At 45.5% G+C, this 24,254-nt stretch overlaps 1 protein-coding gene across 3 annotated transcripts in view; it reads right to left on the bottom strand.

Annotated features, from left to right (window-relative positions):
* The window catches only part of LOC147124569 (xanthine dehydrogenase-like), a 268,524-nt gene that overhangs the window by 112,952 nt on the left and 131,318 nt on the right, over positions 1-24,254 (bottom strand). For all 3 annotated transcript variants that reach the window (XM_085989524.1, XM_085989530.1, XM_085989522.1), the window contains 2 exons: positions 15,732-15,808; positions 12,293-12,375 (listed from right to left, as the gene is read on the bottom strand). In XM_085989524.1, coding sequence (XP_085845650.1) covers positions 12,293-12,375; positions 15,732-15,808 — 160 coding nt within the window. The remainder of the gene's footprint in view (positions 1-12,292; positions 12,376-15,731; positions 15,809-24,254) is intronic.

Here is a 24,254-nt window from a genome sequence, read left to right as displayed (position 1 = left end):
TCTATCTCTCCCTTCTTAAATATAGGTATTATTACATTAGCTATCCGCCAGTCCTCTAGCACTACACCTTTTTCTAACTAATTACTAAATATCTGTAGACATGCCTCTGCTATCTCTTCCCTAGACTCTTTTAAAATGCATGGATGTAATCCGTCTGGACCAGGGGTTTTATCCTCTGAGTTTGATTTGTTTATTTAATATAGCTCCTCGTTTTATTTTAAATGCAGTTATCACATTACTAATCTCATCATCCGATGCCATCTCCACCTGTTCTATCTCCCTGGTAAATACTGAAACAAAGTAATTATTTAATATCTCTGCCATCTCTCGGTCGTTGCCTGTGGTATTATCCTGTCCATCTCTTGGTGGCCATATTCTCATTCCGACCTTCCTTTTTTAATTTACGTGCCTGTAAAATATTTTACTATTTTGTTTTATGTTCCTTGATAATTTAATTTCATAGTTTCCCTTTGCCTTCCTAAATGTTTTTTTGACTTCTTTCCTAATCTTTTTGTATTCTCTCACCATGCTCTCCCTTGCTGCCCATGTACTTAATGTATGCCTCTTTCCTTACCCTCAATTTTTCTTTTATGGCTTTATTCATCTCATTAGTGTTTAGCTTGTTTTTGTTTTTTAGTGGAATATATTTTTCCTGGACTTTGTTGAACATTGCTCTACATCAAGGATAATATTACAGTTCTACAGAGGAATGATATATGAGAGGGTTCAAAGACTAAATCTATTTAGTTAGAGTTAAAGAACAGAAAAGGAGGCATTACATTGTTTACTATAGACCCCAAATAGCGAGAAGGGGATAGAGGAGCAAATCTGCAGGCAAATTTCAGGAGAAAAGTAAAATAATAGAGCAGGAATAGTAGGGGACTTCAATTACCCTAATATAGATTGGTGACGAAAAAGTGTCATGGGCAAAGAGGGTGATGAATTCCTTAAATGTGTACAGGAGAACTTCCTTATTCAGTATGTTTCTAACCCAACAGGGAAGGAATCAGTGCTGGATCTAGTTCTGGGAAATGAAGTAGGACAAGTGGAGTGTGTTTCAGTGGAAGAACAGCTAGGTAACTGTTGTGTATGTACCTTTAACAGAGAACTGTTTTACAGCTCCTGTATACTGTAGTACCGGCAGTGACCACACCTATATATAAAGCCGGAGCAGGCTTCTGTACTTCAGTCTTGAGACTATTCTACTCCAGTAAATACCTGTTGATTGTTAAGTTACAGCATCCGTGTAGTTCTTGGGGAAACATCCTATTTAAAGAATCACGGGTCTAACAGTGGCGACGAGTGTCGATTCGAATCTACCTGCAACTCTGCATTTCCCTTCGAGGATTCGCTCCGGGAGGGCGGTGGAAGAAAGTCGAGGCCAGAAACACAGGCGTCGACCACGAGCAACCGCCCAGTCGTCTGGCAGAGAGTGAACATCGCAGGGGAGGCTGTGGAGAGCCGGGCTTGGTTCCCCAGCCACGACGATCAGCAACAGACTGACAACAGGTACAGCGCAGACCCTTCCCGGACAGCGGCGGCTGGAGCCGACCGACGGCAGAGAAAAAGCCGAGCAGCGTCGACGGGGTAAGATAGAGGGTGAAGCGCACAGGGCGCAGCCGGGGGTTGAAAACCGAGCGGCGTCGAGGAAAAACAAAACGGAGAGAGAGAGGGTAAAGCAGCAGCCGGGTTCAGGACCGAGCAGCGGAAACGGGAAAGGCGCACAGAAAAAAAAAACGCGCAGAGCACAGCCAGGGCTCAAGGGCTGAACAGTGTCCGCGGGGAGAAGGGAGAGCGCGGGAGATGCCATTGAGCCACGGAGAAGAAGGAAGAGCGTGGGAGGAGCCATTTTTAGAAGCCGCAGCGGAGAAGAAGGGCGAGCGCGGGAAGAAAGGAAAGAGCGGGCGACGCCATTTTGTGCCAGCGGAGAAGAAGGGAAAGCGCGGGAGACACCATTTTTGACAGTTAAAATCACACCCAGGGATGCCGAAGGGTGGCAGTATCTCTACATTCGACAATGAAGTCGAAGATTAGGCGACATATGTGGAACGTATTGAGGTGTACTGCAGGGCAAATGAAGTGCCAGGTGCTAGGAAAGCACTGGTTTTGTTAAATTCCATGGGTGCAAAAACTTATGGGTTAGTGCGAAACCTAATAACCCCAGAGAAGCCTGTGAATAAGAATTTCGAAAGCATAGTAGAAATCCTACAGGACCACTTAAGCCCCACACCGCTGCTGATAGCAGAACGATTTAAGTTCCATAAATGGAACCAACACAAAGACGAAGCAATGCTGAGTACTTAACGGAACTGCGCAAGCTATCGAAACACTGCCAGTTTGGAGTGGGACTAGCAGATACGTTAAGGGACAAATTTGTGTGTGGGCTTCAAAGTGAAGGAACCCAGAAATGGCTTCTATCAGAAAAGGATCTTACGCTGGACAAGGCTTTCAGTATGGCAGTATCACACGAAGCAGCCGCAAGGGGCGCTGCAGAGATACAACGGAGACCGCAAGAATATGGCACCAATGAAATGTCCTATGGAACAGGGAAGTGTTATCGCTGCGGCAGAACAACACACGACCAGAAGGATTGTTGGTTCAAGGACCAAGTGTGCAGACAGTGTGGACAAGCAGGACACATAGCAAGGGTCTGCAGGTCTGGGAAGAAAACCAACAGCAAGAAATCTCCATAGGAGGAGAAGTACAAAAAGATACACAAGGTGATGGACAGTAGTTCAGACGAACAGAAAAGTGACAGACTCCGGAAGCAAGGAGCTGGGTTGTCTGAAACTACATAAGGTAACCAAAATGGAGGATCACCAGACTATCTGGGTTACACTCAAGATAGACGGAGTCCAAGTGAAAATGGAATTGGACACATGATCAGCCCTAACAGTCATAAACCAAAGGGACTACAAGCGGCTATTTTCACATATACCCTTGAAAGCTACAGAGATTGTCTTGAAGACGTACACGGGGCAAAAAGTCTACCCCAAAGGAAAAATAAGGGTGAAAGTGATACACAAAGGCCAGGAAATACCTAAAATGGACTTATATGTATTGCCAGATGGAGGACCACCACTGCTAGGACGTGAATGGATCCGGAAGATACAATTAGATTGGCATTCCATACAGGCACTGAAGCTTGAGGCCAAAAAGGATGACGACGTCACACCTGGACGACTGTCAAAAATGCTGACGCAAAAGTAGTGTTCCAGGAGGGACTCGGAACACTAAAAGGCATAACAGCAATGATTAAAATAGAGGAAAATGCAAGCCCAAAGTTTCTTAAGGCCAGACCAGTGCCTTATGCGATCAGACCAGCCGTCGAAGCAGAGCTGGAAGGGTTGGAACGTTCAGGAGTACTGTCCAAAGTAGACTGGAACGAGTGGGCTACACCCATCGTTCCTATAATGAAGAGGTCGTTGAGTAATACGCCTGGGGAACCAAAGAAGGTTCGCATCTGTGGGGATTTTAAGGTGACAGTGAACCCAGTCCTTCACACGGTACAATATCCGCTTCCACGAATTGAGGATATTTTCGCCTCGCTATCGGGAGGTAAACGCTTCACCAAAATTGATCTAGCCCAGGCGTACTTGCAAATGGAGGTAGAAGAAGCCTCGAAACAATACCTCACGATCAACACTCATAAAGGTCTCTATCAATACAACCAGCTGGTGTTCGGGGTAGCATCGGCTCCGGCTATTTGACAAAGGGCGATGGATCAAGTCCTGCAAGGGATTCCAGGGACCCAGTGTTATTTGGACGACATCCTGGTCACGGGCGAAAATGACAGTGATCACCTCGCCAACTTCGAGAAGGTGCTCACCAGATTAAAGGAATATGGGCTACGAGCTAATCGCCACAAGTGCGAGTTTTTCCAGAAACAGATCTCGTATTGTGGCCATGTCATCGATGAAGAGGGGTTACATAAGTCCCCTGAAAAGATTGAGGCAGTAGTCAAGGCTCCAGCACCGGAAAATGTGTCACAACTGAGGTCGTTCCTCGGGCTGGTAAACTACTACCATAAGTTCTTACCAAATTTGTCCACGGTATTACACCCACTGAACACCCTACTGTAAACAGGGGTGCCATGGAAGTGCAATGACGAACGTAGACGAGCTTTCCAGAAGTGTAAAGAATTGATCACATCAAAAGAGGTGTTGGCCCATTTCAACCCAGCACTACCAATTCGTTTGGCATGTGATGCATCACCCTATGGTATTGGAGCGGTGCTGTCGCACAAATTCCCAGACGGGTTGGAGAGGCCAGTAGCCTTTGCGTCTCGGTCACTAACCTCAGCCGAGCGCAACTACGCCCAGATTGACAGGGAGGCCCTCAGCCTAGTATGGGGAGTAAAAAAATTCAACCACTATCTGCATGGGCAGTGATGCGCTATCAATTACTCATAAAAGACAGAGTTAAGAGAGTAACTAAAGGCTTTTATTAACAAAAGAATGAAGGTCTGCCTCGAGTGGTCGACCGGTCCAGAATACAAAGGGCTGGGGAGCAGTCACCTTTATACTAGGACTTGTGGGAGGAGTCAGCCGAGGCATGTCCAGGCATGTACACAGTGGAATACAAACAGTGGTTTACCACATTCACCCCTTGTTTAAAATTGAGTCCGGCGGGGTGGAGTGTATTAAAAGTTAGTGTATTGGAGACTCTCCGGAGGTCTTGTCTGCCGCTGTGATCGGCGTGGCGACAGCAGGGGTAGTGGAGCTTCCGGCGTCGAGTCCTGCGTAGGCTGTGGCACAGGCATGTCGTCCTCGTAGATGTCGAGCGGGTTGCGGGGCCCAGGCCTGCCGTCTGCTGGGGCTGGATATCGGATCGTGGGGGGGGGGGGGGTGGTAGTGAGTAGTGGGTTACTGCGGCCCCCGAGGGTGCAAGGTCTCTTATGGAGACTGTGTCCTCCCGCCCGTCCGGGTATGCAATGTAAGCATACTGGGGGTTGGCGTGGAGGAGGTCGACCCTCTCGACCAGGGGGTCCGTTTTATGGGTCCTCACGTGTCTTCTCAGTAGGACCGGCCCTGGGGACGTCAGCCATGGCGGTAGCGATGTCCCCGATGTGGACTTCCTTGAGAAGACAAACATTTTCTCGTGAGGGGTGGCGTTAGTGGCAGTGCAGAGCAGTGACCGAATAGAGTGGAGCGCATCGGGGAGCACATCCTGCCAGCAGGAGGTTGGAAGGCCCCTAGACTTTAAGGCTAGAAGGGCGGCCTTCCAGACTGTCGTATTTTCTCTTTCCACCTGTCCGTTCCCCCGGGGGTTGTAACTGGTGGTCCTGCTTGTGGCAATACCCCTAGTTAGCAGGTACTGACAGAGTTCGTCGCTCATAAACGATGAGCCCCGGTCGCTATGGATATAGCTGGGGAAACCGAACAGGGTGAAGAGGTCGTTCAGACATTTAATGACCGTGACACTGGTCATGTCCGGGCAGGGGATGGCGAACGGGAAACGGGAGTACTCATCAATAATATTGAGGAAGTACACATTGCGGTCGGAGGAGGGGAGAGGCCCTTTAAAATCAACGCTCAGGCGCTCGAAGGGGCGAGTGGCTTTTATCAGGTGGGCCCTGTCTGGTCTATAAAAGTGCGGTTTGCACTCAGCGCAGACTTGGCAGTTCCTGGTCATGGTCCTGACCTCCTCAATAGAGTAAGGCAGGTTGCGGGCCTTGATGAAGTGGAAGAACCTGGTGACCCCCGGGTGGCAGAGGTCATTGTGGAGGGCCCGCAGCCTATCGATCTGCGCGCTGGCGCAGGTGCCACGCGATAGCGCATCCGGGGGTTCATTGAGCTTCCCGGGCCGGTACAAGATCTCGTAATTGTAGGTGGAAAGTTCGATTCTCCACCTCAAGATCTTGTCATTTTTGATTTTGCCCCTCTGCTTGTTGTTAAACATGAAAGCAACTGAACGCTGGTCAGTGAGCAGGGTAAATCGTTTTCCGGCCAGCTAGTGCCTCCAATGACGCACAGCCTCCACAATCGCCTGGGCCTCCTTCTCAACAGCGGAGTGTCTGGTCTCCGGGCCTTGGAGGGTTCGTGAAAAGAAGGCCACGGGTCTCCCCGCCTGGTTGAGGGTAGCGGCCAGGGCAAAGTCGGACGCGTCGCTTTCCACCTGGAAGGGGATGGATTCGTCCACTGCGTGCATGGTGGCTTTGGCAATGTCCTCCTTGATACGGTGGAAGGCTAAGCGGGCCTCTGCCGTCAAGGGAAAAGAGGTGGACTTGATCAGCGGACGGGCCTTGTCCGCATAGTAGGGGACCCACTGGGCGTAATAGGAGAAAAACCCTCGGCACCTCTTCAGGGCCTTGAGGCAGTGGGAGTTCCATAAGGGGACGCATCCGGTCGGGGTCGGGGCCGATGACTCCGTGTTCCACAACACAGCCAAGGATGGCGAGGCGGTTTGTGCGGAATATGCACTTCTCCTTGTTATATGTCAGGTTCAGGAGTTGGGCGGTGCGGAGGAATTTTTCGAGGTTTGCGTCATGGTCCTGCAAGTCACGGCCGCAGATGGTCACATTGTCCAGATATGGGAAAGTGGCCTGCAACGCATTTTGATCTACCATCCGGTCCATCTCCCTTTGGAAGACGGAGACCCCGTTGTTGATGCCAAAGGGAACCCTAAGGAAGTGATAGAGGCGGTCGTTTGCCTCAAAGGCAGTATACTGGCGGTCCTCAGGGCGGATAGGGAGCTGGTGGTACGCTGATTTCAGGTCAATGGTCGAGAAGACGCGGTACTGCGCGATCTGGTTGACCATATCAGCTATGCGGGGGAGTGGGTAGGCGTCCAGCAGGGTGTAGCAATTTATTGTCTGGCTGTAGTCGATGACCAGGCGCTGCTTCTCGCCAGTCTTAACGACCACAACCTGGGCTCGCCAGGGGCTGGTGCTGCCCTCAATAATCCCTTCCTTCAGGAGCCGCTCCACTTCGGTTTTAATGAAAACCTTGTCCCCGGCACTGTATCGCCTGCTCTTTGTGGCGATGGGCTTACAGTCGGGGGTGAGGTTAGCAAACAGTGGTGGGGGGGTGACTCTGAGTGTGGAGAGGTTGCACCTGGTGCGCGGCGGGCAATTTGGAAGCTGCTGGCTGCGGACTGTGAGTGGGGGTAGGGGTCCACCGTACGCCATCGTAACACTTTTAAGGTGGCACTGAAAATCTAACCCCAGCAGGACGGCAGCGCAGAGGTCAGGCAGGACCAGAAGTTTAAAATGATCGTACACAGTCCCGTCTACTACGAGTGTCACCACGCAGTAGCCGCCGATGTCCGCCGACTGGGACTCGGAGGCCATAGAAATCTGCTGGTGCGCAGGCAGGACTGGGAGAGAGCAACGCCGCACCGTGTCGGGGTGGATGAAGCTCTCCGTGCTCCCAGAGTCAAAAAGGCAGATTGTATCGTGGCCATTTACCTTAATGTCCATTGTGGAACTGGCCAGCTGGTGCGGTCTCGCTTGGTCCAGTGTAACGGATGCCAGCGTAGGGGTCGGTGTGTCGCTGCGGGTATCAGATGAGGCGGTGTTGGGGGCCTGCTGCGTTCCGGCTGTCGTCCAAGATGGCGGCGTCCATGATCCCCATGTGGCTGGAGGCGTCCAAAATGGCTGCTGTACCGGTGGTTCGCACATGGCCGGGGAGGCCCAAGATGGCGGCCCGCATGGCCCACACGCGGCGCTGCTGGGGTTCGGGGTGGCTTTGGCCCTGCAGACGCTAGCGTAGTGTCCCTTCTTCCCGCAGCCCGAGCAGATCGCGTTTTTCGCCGGGCAGCGCGCTCTGGGGTGTTTTGCCTGGCCACAGAAGTAGCATTTCTGGCCTTGGAGCACTGCTGTCTGGCCTTGGGACACTGCTGCGGTAGTTGGGCCATTGCTGGGGTGTGGCTGGGGTGGCACGGCGCCATGAGGCGGTCCTACCGTCTCCCAGGCTGTCATTCCCCGCGGCGTCCACGGTGCAGAGGAGTAGGCATCCATGCCCCGGTAGGCTGCATCCAATGATAGTGCGAGTTCAGAGGCCTTGTTGAGGTCGAGGTCACTCTGCTCCAACAGTCGCTGTCGGGTGTAATTGGATCTGTGGCCCGCTACAAAAGCGTCCCGGATAAGTTCCTCTGTGTACACGGCGGCCTTTACATCCTTACAACCACAGGCCCGGCCAAGCACAGGCAGTGCCTGAAGGTATTCCATGGTCGATTCCCCAGGTTGTTGTTTACGACTCCCCAGAAGGTGCCTGGCATACACTTCGTTCACTGGGCGCGTGTACTGGTCCTTGAGGAGCTTGATAGCGTCCGCGTACGAGGTCGCGTCTTGGATGACCGAGTACACTCGGTGGTTCACTTTGGAGGTCAGGACATCCAGTTTGTCCTCGTCCGATTTGATTGCTGCGGAGGCGGTCAGGAATTTTTCGAAACACTTAAGCCAGTGAGTAAACTTGGTGGATGAGTCCGCCTCCCGATGATCTAAGTCCAGGCATGCTGGTGTGAGGATCTTCTCCATTATAAAAATTTTGTTAATAAAATTGATGCGCTATCAATTACTCATAAAAGACTGAGAGTTAAGAGAGTAACTAAAGGCTTTTATTAACAAAAGAATGAAGGTCTGCCTCGAGTGGTCGACCGGTCCAGAATACAAAGGGCTGGGGAGCAGTCACCTTTATACTAGGACTTGTGGGAGGAGTCAGCCGAGGCATGTCCAGGCATGTACACAGTGGAATACAAACAGTGGTTTACCACAGGCAGAAGTTCACCTTGCTGACTGACCACCAACCACTTGTCTCCATCTTTAATCCTAAGAAGGGCGTTCCAGTGATGACTGCACAGCGGTTACAAAGATGGTCCCTGTTTCTAGGGGTGAATCAATATGAAATAGAATATAAAGGCACGAGACAGCATGGAAACGCTGATGGGCTATCACGCCTGCCACTGCCTACTGTGGAGGAAGCACCAGCAGTGGACCCTATCGAGATATTTTATTTGTCAATAATTGAACGATTGCCAGTAACGAACGCGGATAGAGAGAAGGAGACCCGCAATGATCCGACACTGTCTCGGGTATATGATTTGACGGGGAGGGGATGGCCAACACATGGCGACTCACTGTTGCCAGCATTCTCATCCAGAAGAGAACAGCTGTCAGTATGCCAGGGGACAGTGATGTGTGGATCCCGAGTGGTGATTCCACCCAAGTTAAGGGAGAGAGTGCTAAATGAGCTTTATGAAGGTCATCTGGGAGGGGTGAAAATGAAAAGCCTTGCTAGGGCTTATGTGTGGTGGCCGGGGATCGATCAACAAATCGAGGACCTAACCAAGAGCTGCTCAGGGTGCCAGAAGGTCCAAAATGCACCACCACATGCCCCTCTACACCCATGGGAGTGGCCCTCATCTCCATGGCAACGGGTGCATATTGATTTTGCTGGTCCATTCATGGACTCAATGTTCTTAATAGCAGTGGATGCTCACTCGAAATGGCCTGAGGTGATAAAAATGTCTTCAACCACTACAGAGAAAACGATTGCAGTCCTACGGACCATATTTGCCAGGAACGGCTTGCCAGAGCAGATTTGCTCTGATAATGGACCACAGTTTGTGTCCGAAGAGTTTCGAAAATTTATGAGAAGGAATGGGGTAAGGCATTACACATCCGCCCCATATCATCCAGCCACAAATGGATTGGCTGAAAGGTTCGTACAAACCTTTAAAAAGGCGATAAAGGCCATGTGCGACAATGAAATTCCACTACAGCATAAGGTGGACAATTTCCTATTAGCCTACAGAAATGCGACACATGCAGTTACCAACCAGACCCCGGCCATGATTTTCTATAACCGAAGGTTGAGATCTCGTCTGGGTTTGCTCATACCCAATGTGCGAAGAAATGTTGAGGATAAACAATTCCAGTACATCAATGAGAAGCCGACAAGGAGCTTCAATGTAGGACAACCAGTCTTGGCCCGTGACTACCGAACAGAGAAATGGCAACCCGGAACGATATGCACAAGGCAGGGGCCATTAATGTACACAGTGGATGTCGGGGAGAACATTGTGAGACGCCACGTCGATCAGATCTTAGCGTCACAGGAACGAGTCAACCCCATGTCTCGAGTACCTGGGGATGAACCCGACATACCGGTAGCATCTACCTCCGAACCAGTAGCAGTGGAAACCGATGAACTAACCAACGAAAAGAAGCCAGAATCGCCTCTGCACCAAGAACAAGAACCTCAGGAAAGGCGCTATCCCGAAAGGATCAGGAAGCCGCCCCAAAGACTGAATCTATAAATGGACTATTTTCAGTTAATGTTGCATGTTAAAAATGTTAATTGTTAAATGAATGTTATGGTACTGTTAATCTAAAAGGGGAGGAATTGTTGTGTATGTACCTTTAAGAGAGAACTGTTTTACAGCTCCTGTATACTGTAGTACCGGCAGTGACCACACCTGTATATAAAGCCGGAGCAGGCTTCTGTACTTCAGTCTTGAGACTACTCTGTTCCAGTAAATACCTGTTGATTGTTAAGTTACAGCATCCGTGTAGTTCTTGGGGAAACATCCTATTTAAAGAATCACGGGTCTAACAGTAACAGTGATCATAATATAAAGTAGTTATGGAAAGTGACAAAGAAAAATCAATGGTGAAAATTCCCAACTGGAAGAGAGCATGTTTCAGTGATTTGAGAAGGGATCTAGCACAGGTGTACTGGAAACAAAGAATGGCCAGGAAAACAAGGAAATGAGCATCAGCAGGCCTTCAAAGCGGAGATAATTAGGGTACAAAACAAGCATATTCCCATAAAGAGGAAAGATGGAACATCCAAAGCTAGAGCTCCCTTGATGACAAAGGAAACAGAGACTAAAATAAAACAGAAAAAGGAGGTTTATGACAAATGTCAGGTACAGAATACAGCAGAAAACCAGGCAGAATACAGAGTGTGCAGGGGGAAATTGTAAAATGATACAAGGAGGGCAAAGAGAAGGTATAAGAAAAGATTAGTAGGTATCAAAAGGGAGCCCAAAAATCATTTATAAAACATAAAAAGTAAAAGGATAATTAAAAGAATGGTGGGGCCAATTAGGGACAAAATGTAAATCTTCTTGTGGAATCAGAGGACATGACTGAGGTACTGAATACGTACTTTGCATTTGGCTTCACAAAAGAGGATAATGTTAATATCGCAGTAGAGCAAGAGGGAGTAGAGATATTGGATAGGATAAAAATAGATAGAAAGGAGGTGCTAAATAGTTTGGCATCACTCAAAGTTAAGAAGTCACTCAATTCAAATGGGATGCATCTTAGGTTGCTGAGGGAAGTAAGGGTGGAGATAGCAGAAGCTCTGACTGCAATTTTTTCAATATGCCAATCCTCCAGAGGACTTAAGGATTGCAAATGTTACACCCCTGTTCAAAAAGAGGGAGGGAGGGGGATAAACCTGGCAACTACAGGCCAATCAGTCTAACGTCAGCGGTGGGAAAATTACTAGAGACAATCGTCAAGGACAAAAATTAATTCTCACTTGGAGAAGCATGGGTTAATAAGGGACAGGCTGCATGGATTTGGTAAAGGCAAATCATGTCTGAGTAACCTGATTGAGTTCTTTGATGAAGTAACAGAGGGTTGGTGAAGGTCGTGCAGTAGATGCTGTATATATGAACTGTCAAAAAGCATTTGAAAAAGAACCACATAACAGACTTATTCAGAAAATAGAAGAACATGGTATTAAATGAACGATGGTAACTTGGGTACATAATTGGTTAAAGGATAGGAGACAGAGAGTAGTGGTGAATGGATATTTTTCTGACTGAAGAAAAGTATACAGTGGGGTACCCTAGGGGTCGATATTAAGACCATTGCTTTTGTTGTTATATATAAATGACCTGGACTTGGGTATATGGAGTACAATTGAAAAGTTCATGGAGCCGGCACAGGCACGGTAGGCCAAATGGTCTCCTTCTATGCTTAAAGATTCTATGAAGTCACAGACCATCCTGACTTGGACATCTATGACTGTTCCTTCATTGTCGCTGGGTCAAAATCTTAGAACTCACTATCTAACAGCATATTGGTGATATCTTTAGCAAACAAACTACAGCAGTTCAAGAAGGCCCATCAATACCTTCCCAAGGGCAACTGTGAATGGGCAATAAATGTTGGCTTTGCCAGTGATGCCCACAGCTTGAGAATGCATTTTTTTTTTTTTTTTTAAGTGATAGTTCTATCTAATTAAAACCTTAGACCTACCTAAAATCCAAGATTTTATTTCAGTATCAACATCTCAACAAACTGAATACTGAACCATAACTGTTTCGGTTTTACCTCAATATCAATTAAGGATCCTCTCAGCCTTCTGTCTGAATCCTTTTCAAAAGACTTCATGGCATCTAAAATAGGCCGATACCCTGGATTTATCAGATAGAGAATAGCAAGTTAGCAGACTGAATTGGTAGGGCATTACCTTCATATTGGATGATTATGTTTTAATTTCATTCCAAAATAACAATTGCAAGAAGTTGTCCCGGAATTTGCGGTCCTGATGACGGCAAACAGCAGCATTCGCCATCATTCCACCTTAGAAACTGATCGCAACCTGGGATTTGGTGCAAAATCCTGAAGTAGTGGTCTGTCAGTCACTGCTCTGACACAGGCTGCACTGTGCCACTCCCCCATCCCCTCCCCATCTGAGCTGGCAATCAGTGTAATCACTTAAATCAGGGAAACTTGCAAAGACTCCTGCTCTTCCGCAGTAATTACGCTGTTAAATTCCCCACTAAAAATTAGACCCAAAGGGATTAGGTGTAACTTGGGTTTTAATAGCGTATTGACTGCTAAACAAAGGTTAAGGGCCTGAAAAACTAATTTTATGCCATGTGAAATTTATTCATTTTAATAAGTTTTTAAGAAGCTTTAAAAACAATTTTTTTAAATTTTGTTCATCTTTATTTCAGGTTTGCCTTTTCACCAAGTGAGAGCCCCAATCTTTGTTCTGCTCTCTCTAACATTTTTAAAAAGTTAGAATTTTAAGAGCTTCCTCACTTCCTGGTTCACTGTCTGTGAGAATTCTGCCTTTTGATTGGCGGCTTAGACAGCTTGTTGACATCACAGCAGCTCTTCGTTGGGAATCCCCATTAGCCTGCATTGATTTCAATTGCGCGTCGGAAAAATCGAACTTCTCGCCACAGAGATCGCAAGATCGTTGTAGGAAACTTACTTCGGGGCCAGTGGCGAATGCCTTTGCTTCGCCGCTGACCGCAAATTCCGCCCCATTCATCGTAGAGCATCAAGGTCACTTGAATCAATGTGGTCACTTTAAGTACTCAGCTATGCAACTACTGAGGGTCCAGCTTATTTCTTCTTTTCAAGGAATGACAGTGAAGAAAAAGCACTCCTTTAGATTTTTTTCCCCCCTTTAAACTATGGTGACCGTGGCCACAGTCTATAGTTTTAAATTGTATGTGTCGTGGGTTTGATAGCTAATTTTTAGTGATGTGTAACTGCAGGTTGGAAAATGATCACAATGTGATCATTTCAAATAATGCAGACTGATATCCTGATACTACATACCATGGAATAACTGGCTACAGTACAAATTTGATAGTGCTGACATAATTTAACCCCAAGCTGTCTGAAAAGTGAGTGAGTAGAAGTGATCCTCAACATATCCAAGCAATGGTGCGGTAGCCTCCTGGTTATGGTACTGGACTAGCAATCCAAAAGGTTGTGAGTTCCCACCATGGCAAGTTGGAAATTGAATTAATTAAATCTGGTGCCTTGTGGGCTGACAGATAAAACAGCCACAAAAACTGCCGGATTATCGTAAACACTAACTGGTTCACAAATGCCTTTCAGGAAATCCCTAACCGGTGTGGCCTGGGACTCCAGTCCCACACTACATGGTTGACTCTTAATGACTTCGGGACAAATAGGATTGGGCAATAAATGTGGCCTTGCCAGCGTCGCCCACATCGCGAAAACAAATATTTAAAAAAAATCATCAATGGCATTAGAATGTAAAAATACATAGACAAAATAGTGCAATGTATAGCAGATCAAAATATAGCATTCTTTTGTCACACCATACTTTGAGTTGTGTGTCCAATTCTGGTTATCAAGACACAAAGGAGACATTCAAGAACTAGAGGCCATGCATAGGAGGGCCATGAAACTAATCTCTAGTGAAAGAAGTGACTTAGGAGGACAGACTGGAGAACCTTGAAAGGGGGGATCTGGGAAGTGATCTAATTGATATATATGTAATAGTTAGAGGCATAGAAAAGATAAATCTTGAAAATTACGTTGAACTAAATTCCAAGAGTAGGACAAGGGAACATGGGTTCTAACTAGTCATAGGCAAATTTGGGATTGATATAAATAAATTTGTCTTCACACACAGAGTGATTTAATGGACTTCTAGATAGAATAGTGAAGGCAAAAACCTTGGAATAATTTAAGAAACAATTGGATGCCACAATTTTAGGGACTTTTAGGGTCTTTCTGGATGGATGGACTATGATGGTCTGAATGGCCTTCCTCATTTCTAATTATTTTGTGACCAAAGGCGGGAAATCATGAGAGCGAACTCTCATCTCTCACATCCCCCTCCCAAATGTTCTAGAATGAAAGTCAGTCTAAAAGAAATTTCCTTGCCAACGAGACTCTCCTACTTTTGGTGCCATTGTGATACTAATGCTTAATGTGCCTTTACCAAATTCCCCTCTCCACTATTTTAATGGAGGCATTAGCCCATTTAAAATAAACAGGTTAACACCAAAGTTCCCCGTAATTTTTTTTTCGGTCGCGTGGCCCCTTTAACGGGCTGCGCGACATATTCAAAAGTCCGCACATGCGCGGTTTTTTCAATTTAAAAGCCAGCTCACCGGCTGCACGGGACCCCTGGAGCATTGCGCAGCTTAAAGGGGACATTGGTTAACAGCTCTATTAAAGTAGCAAAGTGAAAAATTTGATACGAGCGCATTAAGCATTTGTGCAATGTCACTGGCAAGAATTTCTACCCTGCATTTTACAATTTAAATTCACCAATTTATGTAAGGAAGTCACATGGTAAGCGTATGACACAGTTTGCTAATTGTGTTGATAATGTAATTTCTCAGTTAGCACAATGGTGAAGTGACAAAAGCAATTGGATGCAACTTCTTTATCGTAGTTGTGGTCTGGGAGCAGAAAACGGCCTGGCCCCATCAGTCGAAGATGAATACGTGGGCTTGAGGAAACACAAAATATGGCTAACTGAGGAAACACAAAATTTATAAAAGAAAAAATAAATATTAAAGTATAAACCACTAGATGCAGCAGTCTGAAGCATAAATTCTATTACTGGCATTCTAACCACCATATAGCTCAAAGCAAAATCAAATGTATACAGTTTATCACATGAAATCCAGAAAGTTGATTTTTCTCAATACAGTATTAATGAGTACTTACTTCAAATACAAAACATTTGGGGAGTTCGTGGCTGGAGCACTTAGTGAAGTACTTCACAGCAGTATGCAAGTGCAGCGCAGGGGCAAAAACAGCCACAAGGACTATGGCCCCCGTTAGTTGATCTAGTACTGCCAGAGATGGTAGTTATGGGCAAGGCCACACTGTATCAAGCAGCCTTCGAGGTAAAAATTCAAAAGAATTGAACAATCAATAACATGGGATGTGAAAATGAATCGATTTATTTTAACTCGCTGAAACTAGTTTAAGATGCCACGTGCATTCTCCCAAATCATTGCTTATTGAAGAATCTACAAACCTGTGCATCTGCAGACATTGCCATCAAAGTTATCCTCCACCTCCTGAGAGCCAGGAGTTGCATTATTCTTCAGAAGCCTGGAGAAGAAAGGAATGATAGAGCACAAGTGCTAAAAATCCAGGTCCAAAATCAACACAGGCCAAGAGTAACTGGTATTTTTATTTTTTTCAATGTTATGCTCTCCTTCATGAAGCCACAGACTCTTGTTGGGGTATGATTCTCTGGGCACCAGTAGCCCGACGTACCTCATCCAAATAGCTTCATGAATGAGTCACTAAGTGTTGATATGCTGTTTGACCTTAAACGGCATTTTTACATTTGCACTTCCCAGCACTCTACTCTGAATGCCCCGTTAGGATCAGCTAACACTAGGATTAGCACAGACAAGGAACTAAACCTACTACCTTCCTGCTCCATGTGGTTAAAGACCACACTGAGTGTTGCATTATGACAGAGACAAACGCAAGTTGGGAAATACTATACCCTATAGAAGATATCATTTAAAATACTGTATACAACCACTGATCTTTTTCACTTATATCATTTATAAAACTAAGCCACAGACTACACATTTGTTTTGCAGAAGGATATGTCAGAGGAACAGAAAACAGCTGTACAGGCTTTCAGCCCAAGTCTCACCTCTGATGTTAGGTGGTTACACCGTTGGATCAGCAGCCAGTTTTCAAAGGTTAGTCCTGGTTACGTGAAAACTATTTTCAAATAATGTGGGCACTGTGGACTGTGGAATCCCTTATCCTGGATAACACTGATGTTCAAACCTTTTCTGTTCAGTAGGCCATGGACTGGATATGAAGAACCCTGATTCCCACATGGGTCCTGCACTCGAGGGAACCCTGTGCCCTGCCCAGCTGATGCAAGCCTAGTCTATGCAACCTGTCATCACAATTTAACCCTTTTAGCCACAGTATCATTCTGGTGAGTCTGCATTGCACTCCCTCCAAGGCCAATATATCCTTCCTGAGGTGGGGTGTCCAGAAATGAATGCAGCACTCCAGTTGGGGTCTAACCAAAGCTTTGTACAGCTGTAACAAAACTTCCACTCCATTGTATTCCAGCTCTCTTGAGATAAAAGCCAATATTCCATCAGCCTTTTAATTAGTTTTTGTGCCTGTCCCCCAGTTTTTAGTGATTTCTGTACTTGGATCCCTAAATCTCTCTGTTCATCCACAGTTCCTAGCTCCTCACCATTTAGAAAATACTCTGATTTTTTTTCTTAGATCCAAAGCGGATGACCTCGCACTTTCCTACATTGAACTCCATCTGCCACAGTTTTGCCCACTCACTCCATCAATCAATGTCCCTTTGCAATATTTCGCTCCCATCTACACTATTTACTGTGCCACCTAACCTAGTGCCATCAGAAAACTTGGATATACGGCTCGCCATCCCTTCATCCAGGCCATTTATCAATATACTGAAAAGCTGAGGCCCCATTACAGATCCCCAGGGGAACACCACTAGCCACATCCTGCCAATTTGAGGACATACCCATTATCCCTACTCTCTGTCTCCTAGCTCCTAACCAATTCCCCATCCATGCCAACATCCATGGACATTCCCTTATCTACCATGTTTGTTACCTCCTCAAAAAATTCAACTAGGTTCATTAGACAGGACTTACCCGTTCCAAATCATGCCGGCTCTCTCTGATCAGCTCATATTTGTCCAAATGCTCAGTCACTCTCTCCCTAATAACAAATTCTAGTATCTTCTCCATAACTGACATTAAACTAATAGACCTATAATTTCCTAGTTATCACTCCTACCCTTCTCAAATAATGGAGTGACATTAGCAGTTCTCCAATCCAAGGCGACAATTCCTGAATCAATACTAATGAATCAACAATTTCCTCACCTACTATTAATATCCTGGTGTGGAAACCATCGGGTCCTGGAAAATTTCATTAGTTTCTCCATTACCATTTTTAAAAACTTATATTGAATCTAGTTAGTTCCTCCCCCTGATTTATTTTTAGTTTTCCTGTATCTCTGGTACTTTATCCCAATCCTCTTCTGTAAAGACTGATATAAAAGTAGCAATTTAGTAAGTCTACCATTTCCTGATTTCCAATTACAATAATACCTGCATGTGTCATTACAGGGCCCACACAGAAATATAGAAGATAGGAGCAGGAGTAGGCCATTCGGCCCCTCGAGTCTGCTCCGCCATTCAATGAGATCACGGCTGATCATCCAAATTCAGTACCCTGTCCCTGCCTTCTCCCCATATCACTTGATCCCTTTACCCTTAAGAAATATATCTAACTCCTTCTTGAATATATTTAATGAATTGGCCTCAACTGCCTTCTGTGGTAGAGAATTCCACAGGTTCACCACTCTCTGGGTGAAGAAATTCCTCCTCATCTCAGTCCTAAATGGCTTACCCCTTATCCTTAGACTGTGACCCCTGGTTCTGGACTCCCCGGCCATTGGGAACATCCTTCCTGCATTTAGTCTGTCTAGTCCTGTTAGAATTTTATAAGTTTCAATGAGATCCCCTCTCATTCTTCTAAACTCCAGCAAGTATAAGCCCAATCGACCCAATCTCTCCTCATACGTCATTCCTGCCATCCCAGGTATCAGCCTGGTGAATCTTCGCTGCACTCCCTCCACGGCAAGAACATCCTTCCTCAGATAAGGTGACCAAAACTGCACACAATACTCAAGGTGCGGCCTCACCAAGGCCCTGTACAACTGCAGCAAGACATCCTTGTTCCTGTACTCAAACCCTCTCGCTACGAAGGCCAACATACCATTTGCCTTCTTAACCACCTGCTGCACCTGCATGCTTACCTTCAGCGACTGGTGCACAAGGACACCCAGGTCTCGTTGCACTTCCCCTTCTCCCAATCTATTGCCATTCAGATAATAATCTGCCTTCCTGTTTTTGCCACCAAAGTGGATAACCTCGCATTTATCCACATTATACTGCATCTGCCCAATCACCCAACCTGTCCAAATTATACTGGAGTTTCTCGGCATCCTCCTCACAGCACACACGCCCACCTAGCTTTGTGTCGTCTGCAAACTTGGAGATATTACATCTAGTTCCCTCGTCTAGATCATTAATATATATTGTGAATAGCTGGGGTCCTAGGACCGATCCCTGCGGTACCCCACTAGTCACTGCCTGCCACTTGGAAAAAGACCCGTTTATTCCAACTCTTTGCTTCCTGTCTGCCAACCAGTTCTCTATCCAAGTCAGTACCTTGCCCCCAATCCCATGTGCTTTAACTTTACACGCTAATCTCTTATGCGTGACCTTATCGAAAGCCTTCTGAAAGTCCAAATACACCAGAGCCACTGGTTCTCCCTTATCTATTTTACCAGTTACATCCTCACTAAATTCCAGTAGTTTAGTCAAGCACGATTTACCTTTTGTAAATCCATGTTGACTTTGTCCGATCCAGTCACTGTTTTTCCAAGCGCTCTGTACTCGTAGTCACCCTCTTTCTCTTAATATATTGTAAAAACCTTTAATGTTATCCCTGATATTCCTTGCAAGCTTTTTCTCGAATTCCCTTTTTGCAGCTCTTACCACTTTCGTTGTATCCCTTTGCTGTACTTTATAGCCCCCCAAATCCACAGGATCTCTACTGTTCTTTGATTTCGTATAAGCCCTTTTAGTTTTATACCATCTCTAATTACCCAGTAAAAATTAAAATTGATGTCATCAGACCCTGTTCTGCATATTTGAAGAAGGACCCGGCCAACTTCATGCAGGTGCTCTTGCCGACCAAGGTAAAATTGAAGATGGCAGAATCATAGCGAACATCGGCGGTTAAGTCACGCTGACCATTTTAACTGCTGGGCTTGTAGGATTAAAATTGCCCTATGGTGTTTGACACTTGCTCGATACTGTATGATAATGTACCACATAATAGATTAACGGCTTTGCATAGGTAAATAGCATCCTGGGGTGGTTAGCTTGTTCCGCCCTCCCTGCTTCCACCACCTGTCTCTTGCCACTCCCGTTCCACCCTCCCCCCACCAGACACCAGTGCCTTACTCCCACCCCAGCCACTCACTGTTGACCCACAATTGCCAAAGACTCTATTTACTGTGCTTTTCTCAATTGGCAGCCTGAAATCCACTGTCCTGCCCACTAGGATCCCCATCCAATTACTCCCACTCCCAGCAACATTCCCTCCCCAATGTCCCATACCTTGTTACTGCCATCCCAGTGCTCCCACATCTCAAGATCTCTTTCTACTCCTTCATACCCTCTACTCAGTGCACCCAAGCATCAGGATCCAACAACATTCCCCAGCATCACCCTCTCCACACCACCATAATCCAGAATTCTCACCCCATCAGTGCCCTCCCCATCACATTTTCACACTCAATGATCCGCCTCCACAATGCTCTTATAACCCAATACTGCCCCTTACGTCACCCACCTCCCAATGCTTCACCATACATCTTTCCAGTACTCACATCCTACCTCCTATACATCTTCAAACATCCTCCCCTACAATCTTTCTCTGCATCATGTGCTTTTAAAACAGATAAAATCTACATACATAATCAAACAAATTATAACAATCAAGGTCACTGATTTATAGGGGCACATTTTCCTGTACCTAAGGCTATTAGATCACCTGGGTGCAGCCAATACAGGAAAGTCTGGTGGGGAGGAGCACACATCACCGAATATGGCCTGTCCTATTATTATCCATTCATTTAAATAGACAGAAAATAGTTTGGGTTCCTTTACAGAGTGCACTGCACCCCCACTTGATTTTCCGGTATTCCCTGCATTCAGGCGATCCAATTGCCCCAGCTACAGGAATGGGAAAACATGCCCCAAGGTTTCCACACAATTATGTAAATAATTGGATTAAAAAAAAATTCAAATAATATTCAAGTTATTGAAATTCTTGCAGTGCCAATCAGCTGTTATTGAAATACATTCATTTATTCAAGCTGAATTCAAATTTCTTCGAGTTGATTGGCTGAAATACAAATGGATTAACTGTGATTCAAATTTATTAATTCTAATTTAGCAATATGCAAATTTCTTAAAAAGGCGAAGGCGAACCAAGCAAACCAAATTGCTCAAAAGACTTTGACAAACCTTTCTACTTCCATTCCTCCCCATATCAACTGACCACAAGCTTAATATAAGGCTTGTAACTTAATAAAAACATATTTCAAAATAAAATCATTACATTTTACTATAAAATGATCTTGTGCCTTTGTCTACCATCACTCATGTTTTAATTTGATTGCCTCAGCCTCTCTCAAAAGCCTTGGACTAGCTATTTTTGCCCAGAGCTACGATTGTGAAAGCTAAGGGGAGACTCTGCAGTCTCACCACATGCAGCTGCACAATTTCCCAGTCAATCAATAGGAATTTGTCAGCCCAACAGGAGCAATGTTTATCTTCAGACTTCAATGGTCCGTTCTTTCCAAATTACTTGAAGAAAAGCTAAAGGATTCATTTCAAAAGTTTTATTCGGGTAAAATTAATGTTTAGTGTTTTAAAAAAAATAAAATCGGGGATGGGAGAGGGAGATTAAATTGTAAAACTTTAAAAGGAGTAGAGACTCTTAAGGGGTTCAGAAATGCAAATTTTTAAATGTGAGGACAAGTTGATCAAGCTACAATGAAAAACAAAGATGGGGTCTTAGGTTTTATAGGGGCCGAGTAAAAAGCAGAGGTAATGCTAAATCTATACAAATCACTGGTTCATTTGCAGTTGGAATACTATGTCCAGATTTCCCGCCCCCCCCCCCCCCCACTTTAGAGAGGATGGCAAGGTCATGGAGCGGGTACGGAAGAGACTCACTAAGATGATAGCAGTGATAAATGGCTTTAGTATTAACAGAAACTAGAGAATCTGAAGCACTTTCACAAAAGGTAAAGGCTAAGAGGAGTTATACAGAGGTGTTCACAATTAAGAAGAGTTTTGAGTAATATAAATAGCGAAAAACTATTTCCATTGGTCAATGAGTTAGTAACTCAAGGGCATAAATTTAAGCTCATCACCAAAAAAAGGGAAAGGTTAGGATAATATTTTGAGGTAGAGGCTTTTAGGACTTGGAACGTCCTACCAGAAACACAGCGATGGCAGTAGAATCCAGTGGCTTTTAAAAGGGAAGAATATAAAAAGCAGATATGGGGAAATGGCCTACTCCTGTTCCTAGGAAAGGGCAGGGAAAAGTGGTTTGCACTTTTACAGAGTTGGTACAGGCACTTTGCACCTCCTGTTAGCGTCCTGAAAGCAACTAGTGCCCGGGCGCGGCGCCGCCAACACCTCCCGCAAAATTCAGCAGGAGGTTAGCGGCGGCGGTAACCATTAGCACCCCGTGGCGCTGCGCTGCCGGCGATGACATCATTGCCGTGCGCAGTGCCCCGCTCGCGATCTTCAGTTGCGCCCCCTGACTTACTGACGGACGCCATGTCCGACGGGGTCAGGGGGGCCTGCCTGCGGCCGGGGCAGCGCTATTTAAAGGTGAGGTGCTGGACGGCCATTTTTGTTGCTCACCACCTGCCTCCGCTGCTGTCCCTGGCCTCCTGAGCATCCCCCCCATGCGGAGTGCCAGCTGCGCTCCATGAGCCCGGCACTTCGAGTGCCACATGACGCTGCAGCACATAGTGCCGCGATATTCCCTCGCAGCGCCCCAAGCGGGTGGCGAGGCGCTTCCAATAGCGCCCCACTTCCCTCTTGGGGAGCTACCACTCAATTTCGGCTGCAGGGGTGCTAATTTTTTTGGGGCGCTAAAAAGTGACCCGGCGAAGTTAGCGCCCCAAAGGGGGCACGACTCAATTTTTGGGATTTGCTATAGATTACCAACATGCATTTATATAGCGCCTATAATGTAGTAAAATGTCCCACGGCACATCAGAGGAGCATAATCAGACAAAAATTGAAAAAGACAGAGACATTAGGACAAGTGACCGAACGTTTGGCCAAAGGACAGGTTACTGTATGAAGGGATAAGGGATATGTGCAAATAGGAAGATCATACTAATGGAGGATTTTAACCAAAGTTAATATTAACTGGAAAATCCCACGTGGTCTAGAATCTGAGCTAGTAAATGTAATGCGAGACTAGTTCCTGACCTCATGCATTAGGAATGTCACAAGTAGTGACTTACATCTAACCTTAGTAATGCCAGAGGACGAAGATTGCATACTGGGAATTGAAATGATCAAAATGTGTTTAAATTATGATTTGGATAAACTAATACCCCAAACCATCAGATATGCTATTTTAAAAGGATCAACTTCAAGGGAATAATCAATTCAACTGGGGGTGAGAAAAAAATTACTCAAGAAAATCTCAGTTGATGATAAATTGAGTATCTTTAAGTGCAGACTAAACAAGTGTTAATTAAATTGATTAACAAGACAATATGGAGTGGAGAGGGAAAAAAACCTTTACAAAGCCTATTAGAAAAATGGTGAGGAAAGCCATCTGGAAGAGTACAAGAACCATCAAAAATGTAAAATCAGAAGTCAGGGGGCAGAGAAGAAATTGGAAATGAGCATAGTTGTAGAACTCAAACACAACAGTAAGAAATTCTTCCAATATTATAACAAGAGCTATCAAAGAAGAATTGAGATCCCTTATAGATGCAAATTTGGTTAAAACTGAGGATGAACTAAAAATAGTTGATACACTAAATGAACTATTCTCTACAAAAGGCACTGGTAACATGCTATTATAGGAAGTTCTACAACCAAACCTAATGGCCTTGACATCACACATGAAGGTCCTAGACAGACTGAAAAGATTTTAAACCAATAAATCACCAGGGATTGAGGGTGTATACCCAAGGGTACTAAGTGAGACTGGGGATTAAACTTACAAAGCGTTGCCAGTCATAATGAATGAAGGAATGAATAATTACAGAAGAGGTCTCATTGGAATAGGAGTAAGTGGTATCCATTTCCCAAAAAGGCAACCAAATAAAGAATAGACCCATATTAATTGCATGGATAACTGGCAAAATAATGGATTTGATCATCAGGAACAAACTTGAGGGCTGCCTATATTATGCAAATAACCAAATAAATGGCAGTGAAGGTGGTTTCAGAAGGGGTCGATCATGACTGACCAACCTTCTTCACTTTTTTCAGGAAGTGACAATCTAAATGGATGTTGGAAACCTGCATCATGTCATCTAACTGGACTCCCAGAAAGTCTTTGATCAATTACCATATGCTTCATGGTTAATGCAGTGGGTCTTCCAGGTAAACGTTGGAGTGGATAAGGAACTGACTGAAAGAGGGGAAGCAGTAGGTACTATATAGGGGAGTGATGTCAGATGCATTAAGTGGAAAGCACCAAGGATTTTGACTGGAATCCTTGTTGTATTTAAATCTACATAAACAACCTGGCTTCATAAACGCAATGCAAGGTTAGTTCACAAACGCTACTAAATTGGGGGAAGCAGCTGAATCTGGTGAAGCAGCCAAGGAACTGTAAAAGGAACTAGGCGAAATTGCAAAGTACAGAATTGTCAGATGAAATACAATACACGTGTGGAATG

This window comes from Somniosus microcephalus, chromosome 1 (genome assembly GCF_052327205.1).
Source record: "Somniosus microcephalus isolate GS21.2 chromosome 1, FLI_Smic_1.0, whole genome shotgun sequence".
Classification (NCBI taxonomy): domain Eukaryota; kingdom Metazoa; phylum Chordata; class Chondrichthyes; order Squaliformes; family Somniosidae; genus Somniosus; species Somniosus microcephalus.
The sequence above is the reverse complement of the archived record's forward strand: the minus strand, read 5'-3'. Positions and strand labels throughout refer to the sequence as shown.